The following is a 14,946-nucleotide window of genomic DNA, read 5'->3' as shown; positions in this document are numbered from 1 at the left end:
CTGGCTCTCTGCTCTCTCAGCCATCCTTCCTGTCACTGCTGTGAGACACTTCACCAGCAGGCACAGAAACCATCACTAGATCCTGACTGCTCTTTTTGCCTCCTGTTTTCTCCCCACCTTCAACCCCTTCTCCACACTCCTGCCACAGATGTCTTTTAGAATCCAAATGAGGGTACATCACTCTCCAGGTACATATCCACCAGTCATCCTGAAACACATTCGAAACGAAGTCCAATTCCTTGGCAAGCCATACCTGTCTTAACCCAGAGCCTCTGTTCCTCGGTCTCACCTCTGGCCATACCAAGACACCCTGTGCTTGTTATGTGCTCTTTCATGTTTTCCAGCCTGATCACCCTCACCCCAGTCCTTGTAGACGTGCTTCATGTCCTGTCCTTCTGACTGCTGGCTTTCTTCCGTTTCCATCCAAGCAAGAGAATTGTTTGAAGACAAGAGTATTGCCTTGTTCGCCGTGAAATCTCTTGCACCATGTGTTGCACACAGTGGGTATCCAACAAATGTGCGTTGAGTGAATGAATGGTGTGTAGCACGGGATCAGGAGATGCAATTACAAGGATGTTGGTGGCATAGACTTACCTTGGAGAACCCCCTCAGCCTCCTTAGAGGTTTATGGCCATAAACCAGAGGTTTCAGAGCTACTCCTTTTTGATACGGATTTATACTGGGTTGATTAAATTGATAGCATACATTTTATTTTGAAAGTGTCATTAACTAGGTCATTGTTCCATCCCCCAATGTTTTATAACTATTTGTTTCGGAGAAACCGTTAACCCACTTAAAAGACTAATCAAAAAACCATTTCTTCTGCAAAAATAGCTGTTTGAGGTTGTCCTGGTTACCTGCAGATACTCGTCTAAGAGGACGCTGACATTGAGGCAGAACTTACTTTCAGGACCTCCCACAACACTCCTCATTTTAGATATTTCTCTTTTTTTCTGTCTTTCAGCTTTCCCATCGCAGAGCGCACAGAACAACCGAAAATGCCTTGACCGGCAATTTTCAAGAGCAAAACCCGGGGCTAAGGGAACGCAGGGATTGTTAAGAAGCACTTAACACGCAGTTCCTTAACCTCCGCGGGCGGGCGAGGCGCCAACGGCCCTCGCACGAGAAGTCCGGTCGCTGCTCGGGTGCCGCCACCTGACGCGTCTCCGCGACCCCTGCCGCCCGCCGCCGTCTCCAGGCGGCCCGGGCCCCAGCGCGCTGCGCAAGTGGCGTGTTAAAAAGTTCGGCTTTTTCTCCTGGAGAACTCCTCTCCCCGAGCTATTAGCGAGGTGAGAGAAACCGGGTGACTCCGATCATCACGCAGCGACCTCCCCACCCGCCTAGGATCAAGCCAAATTAAAGAACAGAATAAAATCCTATTGGCGCGGCGGGTCTTCGGGGGCGGGGCCTAGCGGGAGGGGAGGGGCCTAGCGGGAGGGCGGGCCGAGGGCGGGGCCTAGCGGGTCCCGCGAAAACGCCGCTCGCGCGGTCCGCGACTTCGGCTAAATAGGAGGCGGCGAGGCAGGGAGGGCGCCGTTCGCGCCCCGCCGGCTACAGAAGTTGTTGCCACAGATTGCCAAGGTGCATTCTCTACATTTCCCTCGTCTCCTGCTCTTGCTGTCGCGCACCTCCACAGCGGGCCACAGCCCTGTCGCCGCAAGTGCGGCCACACACCCGCTCCCCTCAGCCCCCGGCCAGCCCGAGACACGCGAGCCGGAGCGTCGCGGCAGGGGTGCGTGAACAGACCGCGCGAAGCGGGCGGGAGGGCGGGAGAGCGTTGGGGCATGTGACGGCCCGTTGGCCAATGGCAGGGCGCCGTTGAGGGCGGCGGGGGCGGGGCCGGATTCGGGGGCAGGGCGAGCGGTGGGAGGCGGGCCGGGGGCGGGGCGGCGGGCCGGAGGAGGGCCGGGCCGGGGCGGGCCGGGGGAGGGGCGCACAGACGCCGCCGCCGCTGCAGCCGCCGCCGCCGCGGCTGCCGCAGCCTGTGGGAGCCTGGAAAAGGGGAAGCGAGAGCGAGCGAACGACTCAGTCCCTGGGCGGCGGCAGCGGTGGCGGGGGCGGCAGCGGTGGCCGGGGGGGCGCGACGGCCGGGGCGGGGGCGCTGCTGCTGCTGGGGGCCAGCGGCGGCAGGGGCGGCGGCGGCCGGCACCAGCCATGCCGAATAAAAACAAGAAGGAGAAAGTGAGTCCCGGGCCCGGGCCGCGGGACGGCCGGGGGCGGGGGCAGCGGGCGGCGGGAGGACTGCCCGGGAGGAGGGGCGCGGCGGGGCGCCGGCGTCCGGGCCGGGCCTTCGTCCTCCCGCCCCGACGCCGCGGGCTCCGGGCCCCCGAGGACGCCCGGGCCACACCGAGCGCCCCCGGGCCTCTCTCTCTCCCTCACGGCCGGTGGGGGCGGGGAGCGGCGGGATGGTGCCGGAGCTGCGGGGGCGCAGGCCGGGGCGCTGGGACCTGCCGGCCGGGCTGGGGCCAGGCGTGGAGGGAGGCGCGGCCGGGGGTGGGGGGCGTGGGCGGCCGCCCCCGAACAGCGCGCGCGGCGGGCCTGAGGGGGCAGGTGCGGCGCCGAGGTGGTCGACCCAGCCTCGCAGTCGCCGGGCAGGGGCTTCAGGGCTGGGTGCTGCAGACGCCTAGGGAGGGACCTGGACGGGGAGAGAGGGGGCGGGAGTGGACCCCGCTTAATGCTTATAAGAAATTTTATGCTGCTCCAGAGGGACGCTCCGGGGCTCCAAAATACTGTTGTTATCCTGGGTGGCGGCGGCGGTGATGCCTGTGTGTGAGTGTGCTGCGTTTGCATTTGGGGGGGGGGCTATGTTTTTGCTTCAGGTGAAGCTCTGTAGCGTTTCAGTATCCCCCTAGAAATCCTCACTCATAGGGTTTAGGGTGGGAGGGAAGAGAAGGATGCGATGTGGATCTTTCCAAATGCCGAGAGCACTGTATAAAATTGGGTTTATCAGTTTCTGCTTAAAGTTTTCAACCCCAAATACAGAGGAAGAAAATGAGGAGAAGTTGAATTGTGGAGGGGGGAGCATTGCAATATTGTATTTCTAAACAATATGATAGAGAATTTCTTGATGGTATGGATTAAAACTATCAGAAACTCTAGTTAAAATTATAAATCAATTTATAACTGCATTTGGTTTATCTGATGTTTAGCAGTCTAAAAATTGAGAAGACTAATTGATTTTGTTTGATGTTTCCCAGGAAACACCAAAAGCAGGGAAAAGTGGGAAAAGTTCAAAAGAAGGACAAGACGCAGTAGAACCAGAGGTAACTGTCCTCAAATATTCACTTTGTTTTTCATGAACACCTTTTAACTTAGATTAGAAACACTGAGGATGATAAAACTCAGGGTCCTCTAAAATGTTTTCTCTATTTGAGGTTTTTTTTGTGGCATCTTTCATAACCTTCCATTTTAGTTATTTAGGAATTTACTACTGTGCTTTGGAAAAATGTTAATGATTTTATGAAAATTGTGCTTGTCTGTGAAGCTAGTATTTTTAAATTTATTCCCCACACTTCAAACCTTACCGCCCTCCTGTGTATAACTGGTCTTGTTGGGTCTCTCACTGGAGTTCTTCCAGTTGCTTTTGCTCTAGGATCCTCCCCCGCTTCCTTTGCACGCTGCCAGGTGGTTGGTTCTCTTTCTTCCATCACCCTGTTCTCCTTCATGCCACCTAGGCTGCTGGATCTTGGATTAGCTCCCTGTTTCTGTTGATGTCTGGTCCCTTGGACTCTGCCCAATAATGTTGGTATTTTTTTTTTGCCCAGCTAGTTATGGTATTTTTGTACAATCGTCTATCATCTTTCACATTCTCTCTCTGTCTCTCTGCATTGACCACCTGTGAATTTTTTTTTTTGGTTCTTGACTTTGAGCTCACTTAAGGAACAACTGGAATGCTTAGTAAAGATTGCTTCTACTTGATGAAGTTGACACCGTTGTGCCTTCAGAGGATTTGCAGAGGCACCACTTTCCTTTGCCTTTGCTTCCTTGTGACTAATTGTCATTGAACTAGAGTACCTAGGGCCCAGGGTCCAGGAGCTGTATGGCAGAGCTGAAAGGTCCTTTTGAATCCGTGGGTAGCAGAGAGCTTAAGGGAGGTGTCAGGTCTTCAAAGCTGGAGCATTAAGGTCCCAGTCTTACCACAAATAACATTAATTTGTGTCAGACTCCTTCCTGTAAGCCAAATTAATATGAGTTAAATTCTGTCTGGGGAACACAGTTAAGTGGGGATTATCTTCAGTAGACTTTTTTTTCCTAGCCCCAGGTTATCTTTTTCTTATCATTTGGTGTATTCTGAGCCTCCCTCTTCTTCAGCAGGTGGTTTATTCCAGCAAATCTGTTGCCCTCCCCAAAGCAAAAAGCAGAAATGCAAAAGGTTCCTTAAATGTCAGTAGTTAGGATCATTTGTGCTAGTCTGTTTCTACCCTTTCTTTATAGCAAACAACCAAGTTTTACTACGGCATGCTTGAATTTAACTTGCTTCTGTGTCACCTTTGATTTAGATGGAGATGAAATTTATGAATAGTTGCTCTGCGGGGGTGTATGTTGTATGTTTTGGGGGGTTTGTTGATCTTTCATTAAAACTGCTAACACTTCCTACTTCTCCCTAAACCTTTCTTGCTAACATACCTATATCCTCTTACCATTAGGGTCACAATGGAAAACCAATGTGTATGTTTCATTTATTCCTCTTTTAGTGGAAAGAACCTGGTTATGTGGACAGATAATGTTTAAATCAGAAAAATCTATCAGTAATTCAAAGATACCAAAACCACTACTGTGTAAAATTCGTGTTTGTATGGCAGCTTGGGTTCCTAGACTGCCAGTTGCATAAGACTCTTGTGGTGTGGCCTACAGTGTCTTGAGTGTGATGCCCCACTTGTCTTTTTGTATTTTTTCCAGTGCTACTGTCTAAGAGCTGGAGTCACAGAGCTTGAAATTGCCACTGAAAAATACCGCTTCCTCATAAGGATACCAGAGGCAACATGGGCATGTTAAGCATGACATTTGGCAGATCACTGTGTAAATTATTTTTCAGGACTACAAATTGAGGCATTTCTGTTTGTCTGAATTTTGAGTTGACCTTTCACTTTTTTTATTGTTTTTCTCCCCTCAGTCTTCAGCTTACTTGTTCATCTCCTAGTTCCACCCACTTACCAAATATGCTTGACTCACACAGGTGAATTAAACCATTATTGCACACTTTTTCCTTTTCCTCTCTCTGTGTTACTCTTAACTTGAATATTTTAACCTGAATGGTTTAAATGGGTTTGATATTCCTGTGCTGCTCTCAAGCCTTTCTAATGTCATATCACCTTCACAACCAACAGTTGCTCCCGTTACCCTGTGAACTCACCTCTGTTGGAACAGTTATGATGCCCGGGGCTTCACAGCCTTGACAGATGTATAGGGCAGGTACCCATCCAGGGCAGAGTAGCCAGAAGGTTTGAAATAATCGCAACAGAGAAACCTTTCAGAACTTGGCCTGGTTGACTTACTGTACTACCTCAAGTATGTGAAAGGTCTTCATGATAAAATCCTGGCTGGCTATCATCTAGCCTCAGAGGAAACAGCAACACACGGCTTACCTTGCACAGCACTTTTTGGTTCGAACAAGGGAACATTTGATGGCGTGGTTTTTTAGTAAGGAAGATGAAGTCCTGTAGTAAGGGACAGGATGGAGAATATTTCAGCCTGAAGCTTAGAAAATAAAAATGGTGATTCTTGCTTTGCCATAAATGATGTCACCTAACTTGTGTGTTCGTATTTCCTCATCTGTAAATGACTTGATGAGTTTAAGATTTGGCCATTGTTAAGTGTATAGGACAGATTAGGCTTGACACTTCTTGAAAGAAATTTTCCCTGCAAGATGTATGGCAGGATATCTTTCAATGTAACAGAATATTGTTAAAAGTCATAACTGCTGCTGTGCAACTTTTGCCTTATTCTAGAAATTTCTAGCCCTTGAACGACATGTATTGGTACATTTTTATCTTATTCTCTTTCAAATAGAATGTTTAAGTTTGACTTATTGCTTTTGCACATGTGTCCTGCAAATAAAAGTTTTTCTGCCCAGTACTTACTGCTGGTTTATTTCATAGCACATCTTTAAGGAATGAGGCCACAAATGGGCTCGTGGGTCACTTGAAGTTGGAAAATTCTGTGAAGATTGACAGGACTCAGCATCTGTTTTCAGTGTAGCATTCAAATCTGTGGAAACATAAGTAGTAGGCACATTTTATGAGTATTTAGAATCTTAATAAATTGCTTGGAGATTCCTGAAGTCCATTTTGTAGGATCAGATCATAGGATGGTGGTGTTTCTTTTACGTTTGTGTACTGTGTCCAAAATTACATTTTTAAAAGTGTTAATGCTTTTTGTAAAGTGATTTGTTTTAAGCACATTAAAGGTTGTTTGAGTATTGTTCTGATGGTCATGTGTTTTACATATCCTACTTCAGCTTAGTTTTGTTTGAAAGTCTCTACAGCAACTCTTACATAATATCTATTGCTGAAAAGAAAGCTGAACAATCCTCTGTCCGACTTGTTAGCTTATTTTGACACCTTCCACCTTTAGTAATAACTTCTTTTTTCTAATCTGTCCTTTGCGTTCCACTGCTACCACCCCATGGTGTTCTAGAGCTGGGGACCCTGGGACTTGCCTTGGGTCACATAGGTGCTAGATGGAGGAGTAATTTTTTAGAAATTAAAACTGAAATTTTAAAAATACTTATCTAATAATAACATATCCATTAAATGTCAACATAAATAACATTTTCATGAAAAATATCATTTCAGAAAATAGTTTTTGACTTTCTGTTCACTGACTCTGCAGCAGGAGTTTTAACCTGAGGAAGTTGGAGGAGGACAGTGAAAAGTGCTTTGTTAGGCTGCGTCTCCATGGAGGAGAGTCCCTGACTTTGCTCCCACAGCAGACCAGAAGCCACTGTCTGTAAGCTCACTTCTGAGCCGCAGGCCTGCCTCACTTTCCATCATTCTCATCCCAACTATTTTGCATACAACCCTAAACTGAACTTCAGTGAGGCCCAGAGATGACCAGAGAAGTGCTTTAAAAATCTTTTTGGAAATTTATATGTAATTATTATGTAGGATATGGAATTCCTTGCTTTTAATTGCCGTGTCTTGGTTTACTTTTCTCCAAGCTGCCCCATGGTCTTTGCTGAGGGCCCAGGTGCATAGGAAAGATGGATGCGCTGCAGAGAGGACCATCAGCTGCAGATCGCAGAGCTTTGGCGTGGGTGTTTTTAGGAGGCTGCCCTGAGCTTACTGTGCCCTTGGGGCATGAGGACATAGTGGTTCTTCCTGAAGCTGCCCTGACTCTGTCCCAGGTTACAAGCTGCACAGTTGGTAGACCCCAAATACCTCCCATGTGACCTCCACTGCTCTAGGCCAAGGGTCCCCATCTCATCTCAGCACTTGACAATATGGGTCCACATATTTTGTGGTAGCACTGTCCTGTGCTTTGTAGGACGTTCACCAGCATCCTTGGGCTTACTTACTAGATTTGGTATCCCCCCACCCGCTCCGGTTGTGACAACCAAAATGCCACCAGACATTGCCTAATGTCTTCTGGAGGACAAACTCACCCCCTGAGCCACTGCTCTGAAAAGACCCCTCCACAGAAATTGTATGTTTGCTTGCAAATCATACCTGGCACATAATCGTCTGAGCGTAGTATTGCCTTTAGAAGGGCAGTGCTCAAGCAGAAGGGGGATCAGTCACTCCTTTACACACTTCAAAATTATTGAAGACCCCAAAGAGCTTTTATGTAGGTGGGTTATATCTATCTACTGATATTTTTCATTTTAAAAAGTAAAATCTTTAAAATATTAATTCATCCAATAACACCTATTACATGTTAACAAAAGTAACATTTGTATAAAAACTATTTTTTAAAAATTTGCTGAGAAGAGTGGCATTGCTCTACATTTTTGCAAATCTCTTAATGTCTGGCTCCATAGAAGGTAGCTGGCTATCTAGCTGTCTGCTCCTGCACAAAAGCTGTTTTGATTTCACATGAGTGGCCTGTGAAAAACTCTACCTAATGATGGTTAATAGGGCAGATTGTACCATAGTGTTAATGAAAACAGTTTTGACCTTGTGGACCCCTGAAAAGGTCTAAGGGATCCCACCTGAGCTCCTTGGAACACACTTTGAGAACCACTGTTTTAGAATAATACTCCCATTCTCTGCTGGCTATCTGAATCGTTTCATATTTTTAGCTCCAACCCAAGTTCATCTATTCTGAAATTTAAGTGAAGCTTTTTCTCACCATCTTGGACCATATTTTTTCCATCTTTTAAATTTGTATAGCAGTTACTTACTATGCCAATTATTTGCTATACAGATGGTCATTTTACCATCTTGGACAATGTTTGCTTACCTGCAACTTGCCTCCTTAACTAAATTAAGCCATTGAAGAAAGCCGTTTAACTTGATTCTTGTTTGCCCTTGCCATATATATTAGGACCTAGAGTCTAGAAATATTTGGTCAGTGGATTTTAAAAGTGCTCAGGAAAAAAGCTTCAACTGAATTAGGTTGCTGATTTTTCTGATACTATAAATTAGCAAAAAAAAAAAAAATTGTTAAGTGGCTTATTTCCTTATCACTTTTTTGACCCTATAAGGAAATTTTAATGCAGAATTTTCATCGAGTACAATTTGTTTTAAATAAATAGCATTATACTAAAGCAGAAGATTATGGTACCTAAGGTCTTTTTCTAATGTCTTATGAATGTTTTAAGAGGTAGAAGCCTGGTGCAGTGGCTCACACCTGTAATCCTAGCACTCTGGGAGGCCAAGACGGGAGGATCGCTTGAAGTCAGGAGTTTGAGACTAGCAAGAGCAAGACCCCATCTCTACCAAAAATAGAAAAAATTAGCCAGCATAGTGGTGTGCACCTATAGTCCCAGCTACTCGAGAGGCTGAGGCAGGAGGATTGCTTGAGCCGAGGAGTTTGAGGTTGCTGTGAGCTAGGCTGATGCTGTTGGACTCTAGCCTGGGCAACAGAGCAAGACTCTGGCTCCAAAAAAAAAAAAAAGAAGTAGAGTATTTCTTTTTTTCTTAGTTCACTTTTACATAGCAGAAAAACGTATAGTCTCATAAGATGTTGGGAAAAAGGTCAGTGGTAAAAAGTATGGTCCCGTAAGATGTTATTTTAATTAAAGCATTTCAAAATAAGATTTCCATTTAAATACAGTGATGTGTCACTTAATGACGGGGATCTATTCGGAGAACCGTGTCATTAGGCAATGTCATCTTTATGCAAACATCAAGGAGTGGACTTACACAAACCTAGACAATATAGCCTAGTACACACCTAGGCTGTGTGGTATAGGCTGTTGTTCCCAGGCTACAAACCTGTACAGCATGTTACTGTACTGAATATTGTAGGCAGTTGTAGCACAATGGCAAGAATTTGTGTATCTAAACATAGAAGAGGTACAGTAAAAATATGGTATTATAATCCAATGGGACCACTGTCATTGACCCAAGCATCATTATGTAGCAGAGACTGTATAAGGTTTCCTTGTGATCATTGATGCTTTATATTTCTTCATTTAAATTTACTTTGAGAATGTTTTCTCAATAGAACATAAGTTACATATATATTTTTAATATGTTTTATAAGTTATATAGATATATATAGATAATAGTTTTGTTTTGAACACCTCTTGTTCTGTGCAAGCACTTTGTTGAGGATTGGGGAGATAGAAAGAATAACACAGCCCTAACCTGTTAAGAACTTAGGTATTGGGTGTTCCTGTTCTGTGTGAAGTTCTTTGTTGCTTCTGGACATTGGGTGTACTTGGGAGTAACTTGGGCCCCCAGTCAGTCAAATCTTGTAGCTGCTCAATGGATAAGGGTCCATTTCACGTGAAGAGCCACCTGGAGCTTTGGGTGAGAAAATCAGATGCTTTAAAACATCTAAGTAGACACAGACCATTAAATTATGGAGTTTCAGAAAGTGCATTGGACCTCAAGTATGTGTTGTAGTTAGAGCCAGCAGATGAGGTCAGTCAGCATTCCTCTCCCTCATCATTAAAAGCTTTGTTACCCTGTATGCAGTTCTAGAAAGAGTTCCTCAAGTAAATCATATGAAATCTAGAGTTTTCAGGTTCATGAAAGAAGCTCAGAGTTCCTATGCTAACACAGCTGCAGGGTGGATGCAAACCTGTAGCCCCGCTGTATAATGGTGGAGAGGTTTTCACCTGCATTTGTGGAAGAGCTGAGTGAGTCAGTCTGCCACCAGCATGAATCGTGGTGATGTTTTCCTAAATCACAGGGAAAATTCATCTGGAAGATTTCAATTATAAAAATGGTCTCCAGCGTTTCCTTAAACAGTGGGTAACTGTCAAAGGTCAGGGTATGGTGTCTGGTTTAGTACAACATTATATCTAATCGTCTTGCATTTTCCTATCAGCATGTTATGTTAAGCAAAGACTTCCCAGTGCCTTGCTTCTTGGACAGGTTTGAGAACAACTGATGCAATGAATTAATGCTTCCCTGAGCCAAACAATATTGTCATCTTCTTTTTCTCCACCTGGGGGAGTGAGAGAACAAGCCTAGAAATTAAGCTCTCCAGAAAAAAAGATTTTAATTTGAGGACATTGGATTTTCCTTCAGCTTATGTATCTTTTTTTCTAAATGTAAAGTTTAGCATGGCCCTAAAGAGATTAGTTTCAGACACCCGTCAGCCTGCAGGTATTAGCTGTGACCCAGTACTGGTTTTGCCCAGGAGTAATATCAAAGTACCTAGGCTCTGAAGGGGTTAGGTCTGCCCTGGCCAGGATATTAGCTATTTGCCACATGTGGCTATTTTTAATTTAAATTTAAATTAATGAAAATTCAATTTCTTGGTTGGACTAGCCACATTTCAAGTGCTCGGGAGCCATATGTGGCTGGTGGCTATTCTGTTGGCCAGCAGATGTAGAACATTTCCAGCTTTGTAGAAAGTTCTGTTGTACAGAGCTGCCTTAGACCCAACAGTGTTTTCCACAATAGTTCTAATGTGAGTGTATCTAACTTAATTTCACTTCCTTTGTTAGCTATCACACTTCTTAATATGAAATACCAAATTTAAGGTTAAATATAAAGGAAAAGAAGACATAAATTGGCAAAAGAGAAGGAAATAGATAATAGGCAAAGGAAGGTGAGAAGAAAAGGGAGTATGGTGGTAAGACAGGAAGGAGGCCCTGCTCCCCACCTGGGTCATGGGGCCTACACCTGACACACAGAAGGAAACTCCAGTCCCCGTGGGAGTAGGGCCAAGAGAGACCCGAGAGGAGTCACAACCTTTTGTCCTTCCAGTCTTCTTAGACATTTTCTCTTTACGCGTTTGTTTTTGGGTGAAAACACACATGGTTAAACAATAAAGTAGTATAGAAATCGAGAGTTTTCCCCTTCCCCTTCCATTCTCAGGCCTGCTCCACTGTCCACTGGTTGTGAACCGCCCCACCGTCTGATCCAGGAAGCAGCGTCATGCGGCAGAGGCTGGGCTCTGGAGTCAGGTGCCCTTTCTGCCCCCTGGAGGAATCTTACTCTCTCTCAGTGTCATTTTCCTCCTTTATCTTGTCCATTCTGTTTGGCATTACAGGCTTCCATCCAGGGCATGCCTTCATTCATGATCATATCGCAGGCACATTCTGAGATCCTGCCCTGTGCTAAGTGCCATCGTGAGTGCAGAGGCCCTGTACTCACAGAGTTTGCCTTCAGTGAGGGCACAAAAGTGGAGTGCTGTGATGCAGGCATTTTTTTAAGGGGTGCTAGTGACATTGTATGTGAGAGCATCTTAACACGTTGCAGAGCAATGGCCTTGGGCTCTCAACACCGTGGTGAAACCAAAACTACTCCATGGTTCCAGATACCCCTGGTGGGGCGGGAACATCTCCAGCAGCCCCTCTGCTGCAGCCCAGGAGGCTGCTTTAGGGGGTTAGCGAGGGCCTCACCAAGGAGATGGCGGGAAAGGTGAGACCTGAATGTCAAGAAGGAGCTGGCAGTGCAAACCTCTAGGGAACGATGTTCATTCAGCCACAGGCAGCAGCTAGTGCAAAGCCCCCGTGGAGGACATGAGCTTAGTGTGCCCACCACCACCAGTTGACTGAAGAGAAGTGAAAGTGGGGAGAGTGGGAGGGATGAAGTCAGGGGCTGGGCACAACAAGGTGGAGTAGGGTCTTGTAAGCAGCCATCAGCAGGGCTTGGGGTTTATAAAAATGAAGGGTGCTGGGAAGCCATTGGGGTGTTTTAAGCAGAGAAGTGAGATGATCTGACTTACACAGTTAAAAAGACCTCGCTAGCTCCTGTGTGGAGAACAGGGCAAGAGTGGAACAAGGATGCTGACTGGAAGACTTTGCTTCCTCGGATGAATGGTTGCTTGGTTCACACACACAAAGATGGGCACCAGCACAGCCGGCTGTGGGCTCTGGGTCTGGGTGGGCTCATCAGGCGACTGATGCTATGGAGCTCTTATCTGGGAGCTGGTTCTTGTGGAATATCACCCCCAATGGCCAGAATGCAGAGAGCTTTGCTTTGAGGGGCTGGCTTCTATACTAGCAGCCTTAGTTTTTCCTAGACAGTTTCTAAGAAAGGGAGCTATGGACAGATCACCATTCAGACCAAAAAGTAATCTCCTCCTCTTCAGCCCCATACCTCACTCCTGTCCTCTGCCTCACCCTGAATCTCCAAGTCCATTGCCACTGGAGATTTTGTTTGGCAGATCAACTGCCTTCTCCCTCCAGCTCCACAGCCACCAGCCCCTGGGTTTCCAGGTGGAAGTTGCATCTGTTGAATACTCCTATCCTGAGAAACACCAGTGACTGCCTGTGCAGATCTTTTTATTATTGGAGGTCATAACTTCCCTAGGCCTTCGTTATCACTTGTAATGGGGGCTCTGGAGGCGTGCCGATAAATGTGAGTGCGTGGTCAACCTTGCTCAAGGGACTCTCTCCTATTCTTCCTTTGACTTGTTGGCCTAGCACAGGTGTTAGCAAACCTTTTTCTGTAAAGGGCCAGATAGTAAATATTCTTAGCTTTGCGGGCCATGGTCTCTGCTGCAGCTACTCAATTGCTGTTGTAGCAAGAGAGCAAATGTTTAAAATAGGCATGGCTTTGTTCTAATAAAACTTTATTTACAAAATAGGCAGGGGGCCAGATGTAGCCCATGGGCTATAGTTGCCCAGCTCTGGCCTAGTGGAATCTAAATCAGGTTTAGTACTGAGAGAAACTTTCGACAAGAGACTGGGCATGTTGCTACCTCGGTCGTCTCTGTCTTTAGGTCCTTATCTGGAACTAACAGTCGTTCTGCTCTGTGAAGGAGGTGTCTTTTGTGTTTGACTCCATTCACCATCAGAAGTAACTGAGAGAACTGTGATTTGGCCCTGCCCAACTGAACAGTAAATGTCTTACATCTAGTTGTGAATTTTTAGAATCGCAGTGTTTGAGTGAAAGAAAAGAGCTGCTTCTTCAGTATAGTAATGCCATGTATGAGAAAACATCTAGAAGTGGGGCTTTGACACAAATCCAGTTGCCTGTTTTGCTGTTTGAATGAAATACTTAAAGGTACAGAGACTAACAAATATCCATATATCTGCTCAGATTTTTTTTTTTTTACTCCAAAGTTATTGGGTCACTGTTGCCCGCCTGCCTCGCCAGCTGTGAGGCAGGAGAGGCAGGGAGGGCACTTGGACATAAAGGCTTGATGTGTCTCATGTTAGAAAAGGGAGGGGACACTTTTTCATAAGCACGAGGAATGCCTCTGGCATCTTGTTCCCTCTACTTTAGCAACTGCTGCCATGCTTGTTGGCTGTTGGGGAAGACTTGGGAGAGGGCTTTGTGCCCCTGAGGCAAGCGATGCCCTTCGCCCTGCACCTCCCTGTGGGCCTAGCAGGAGGGCCAGGCTGGGGGCAGCGGCTCACCTACCTGGCTGGGCACCTGAGCCCCAAAACTGGGGTCATAGTGCCTTCCCTTGCCACGTGGACTGGCCGCTTCACCTTCCCTCCTAAGACACCCCCAGCCAGTGACTTCAGAATTCCAGAACCCCACACCGTCAGACACATTCTCACTCAGGGCCCATGTGTCACTTCAGTAAAGAGTCCTTGGGAAGGAAGGGGAGGGGACAGCCTCCACTTTATTGGTGTAGCTTCCATTTGAAAGGCCAAAGAGCATCTCAAACAACATTTCAGCTCATGGGCCACCCACATTCCGCCTGGAAAACACAGCTGCTCATTGTGCAGCTACTCGGTGTGCAGCTACTTAGTAGACAGGTGGGGGACACACAGGGTCCTCAGGGACCACCGGCTTTCAGTGGCTTCCAGTGAAGGGAAAAAAATCAGCTATTTTGGTGTGAGTTTGACAAATAATACAGAGTTTGATAAATAATTTCCCATCATTAAGCGGCTGAAGTAAATCCTAGGGCAGCTATCACCTCACTGAATGAATACATAAAAAGAAAACTACCTGTAGCCTCCATTCCAGAAGAGTGACAAAAAAGGTAGAATCAAGTCCTTTTTGGAATTTACCCAAGTCAGGTAGCTAAACAGTATCATACTTCTTTTCAAAGATTTCTTATAATCTGAAAAGAGATCCCGTTTTTGTTCTAGAAGTAAACACCTAAACTAAGGAAGCATACCTGTTGTTTCTCACTTAATATTCAGCCAACATTAATGCCTTCTCTGTGCCAGAGAACAGTTGACCCACTGGAAGTGCACATGCCCTGCTGGGCTCCCCGTGGGCTTGCTGTGGGTAGCAGTAAGCCTGGGAGGCTCGAGGGTTCTCAGAGGGCAGTGTGGCCATCGCCACCATCTAGTTCCAGAGCGTTTTCCTCACCCCAGAAGGAAACGTCATCCCCATTGGCAGTCACTCTTCACTGTCCCCTCCTGCAGCCCCTGGCAACCACTAATCTAGTCTCTCTATGGGTTTGTCTACTGTGGAT

General features: G+C 46.4%; 1 protein-coding gene across 3 annotated transcripts in view; it reads left to right on the top strand.

The window, feature by feature from the left end:
- Positions 1 to 2,074: 2,074 nt before the first annotated feature.
- PPP2R5C (protein phosphatase 2 regulatory subunit B'gamma) overlaps positions 2,075 to 14,946 on the top strand; it is a 139,306-nt gene continuing 126,434 nt past the window's right edge. For 2 of the 3 annotated variants that reach the window (XM_045529173.1, XM_045529094.1), the window contains exons 1-2: positions 2,139 to 2,181; positions 3,198 to 3,263. In XM_045529173.1, the coding sequence (XP_045385129.1) occupies positions 2,155 to 2,181; positions 3,198 to 3,263 (93 nt within the window). In that variant the 5' untranslated portion in view covers positions 2,139 to 2,154. Of the gene's footprint in view, positions 2,182 to 3,197; positions 3,264 to 14,946 lie in introns of all 3 variants that reach the window. The other variant, XM_045529020.1, reaches the window with a different exon arrangement.

The sequence above is a fragment of the Lemur catta genome, chromosome 1 (assembly GCF_020740605.2).
Source record: "Lemur catta isolate mLemCat1 chromosome 1, mLemCat1.pri, whole genome shotgun sequence".
Classification (NCBI taxonomy): Eukaryota; Metazoa; Chordata; class Mammalia; order Primates; family Lemuridae; genus Lemur; species Lemur catta.
This window is presented reverse-complemented; position numbering and strand designations above follow the sequence as displayed.